The sequence below is a fragment of the Buceros rhinoceros genome, unplaced genomic scaffold, assembly GCF_000710305.1.
Source record: "Buceros rhinoceros silvestris isolate BGI_N320 unplaced genomic scaffold, ASM71030v1 scaffold20841, whole genome shotgun sequence".
NCBI lineage: Eukaryota > Metazoa > Chordata > Aves > Bucerotiformes > Bucerotidae > Buceros > Buceros rhinoceros.
This window is the reverse complement of record NW_010396231.1, coordinates 900-1,784: the sequence shown is the minus strand read 5'-3', so window position 1 is coordinate 1,784 and position 885 is coordinate 900. Positions and strand designations below refer to the sequence as shown.

General features: G+C 59.3%; 1 protein-coding gene across 1 annotated transcript in view; it reads left to right on the top strand.

Moving 5' to 3' along the window:
• The window catches only part of LOC104501953 (casein kinase I), a gene marked incomplete at its 3' end in the record, with an annotated part of 9,192 nt that overhangs the window by 7,691 nt on the left and 616 nt on the right, over positions 1–885 (top strand). The window contains exons 2-3 of the mRNA XM_010145851.1: positions 218–258; positions 804–873. Coding sequence (XP_010144153.1) covers positions 218–258; positions 804–873 — 111 coding nt within the window. The remainder of the gene's footprint in view (positions 1–217; positions 259–803; positions 874–885) is intronic.

The following is an 885-nucleotide window of genomic DNA, read 5'->3' as shown; positions in this document are numbered from 1 at the left end:
ACGTGTTCTGAACCTTGTGCCGCTCAGGAGCCCTCGGGGTGGGTATGATGGGGGGTGAGGCGAAGGCTCACTGGCTTTCAGCTCCCTCTTGTTGTCTTTCCCTGCAGGAAAGAACCTCTGAACCTTGTGCCGCTCAGGAGCCCTCGGGGTGGGTATGATGGGGGGTGAGGCGAAGGCTCACTGGCTTTCAGCTCCCTCTTGTTGTCTTTCCCTGCAGGAAAGAACCTCTACACGAACGAATACGTGGCTATCAAATTGGTGAGTTCCTCCGGGGTCAGGGGGATGCTCGGGCCGCCTGGGAAGGAGGTTGTTCACCCTCCCGGGGTTGTGAGAGTGGGTTGAGCCGAGAAGGCTGCGGCGGGTGACGGGTGGGTGGGTGCACAGGGAGCTGTGCTCGCTGCCAGGAATTGAGAGCAGGTGAAGCAGCATCATTGCAGGGGGGGTGATCCAGGCCCCAGGAGAGAAGAGCTGGGTCTTCCCTCCTCCAGGACCTCCCTGTGGGCTGTGCTGAGCTCAGCCGGTGGCAGCAGCCTGGAGACCTTTGGGAGAGGGTGGTCCCCACTGGTACCTGTTCCCATTAAATGTCTACCCCAGCACCCAGATCTCTTTGGAGGGGTTAGATCTCATCCCCGTATGAGCTGGTTTTCGCTCGTCATCCCCTGAGCCTTCATCTCTATTTATACCAACCTGAAATGCTCTCAGTCCAGCTGCTGCCAGCCCGTGAAGGCAGTTTCTGCCACCCAGACCTCACTAACATCCCGCTCCCCGCCACGGCCTGAACTGTTCTCCTTCTCTCCTCCAAGGAACCCATCAAATCGCGGGCACCCCAGCTGCACCTGGAGTACCGGTTCTACAAACAACTCGGCAATGCAGGTACGGGGCTGG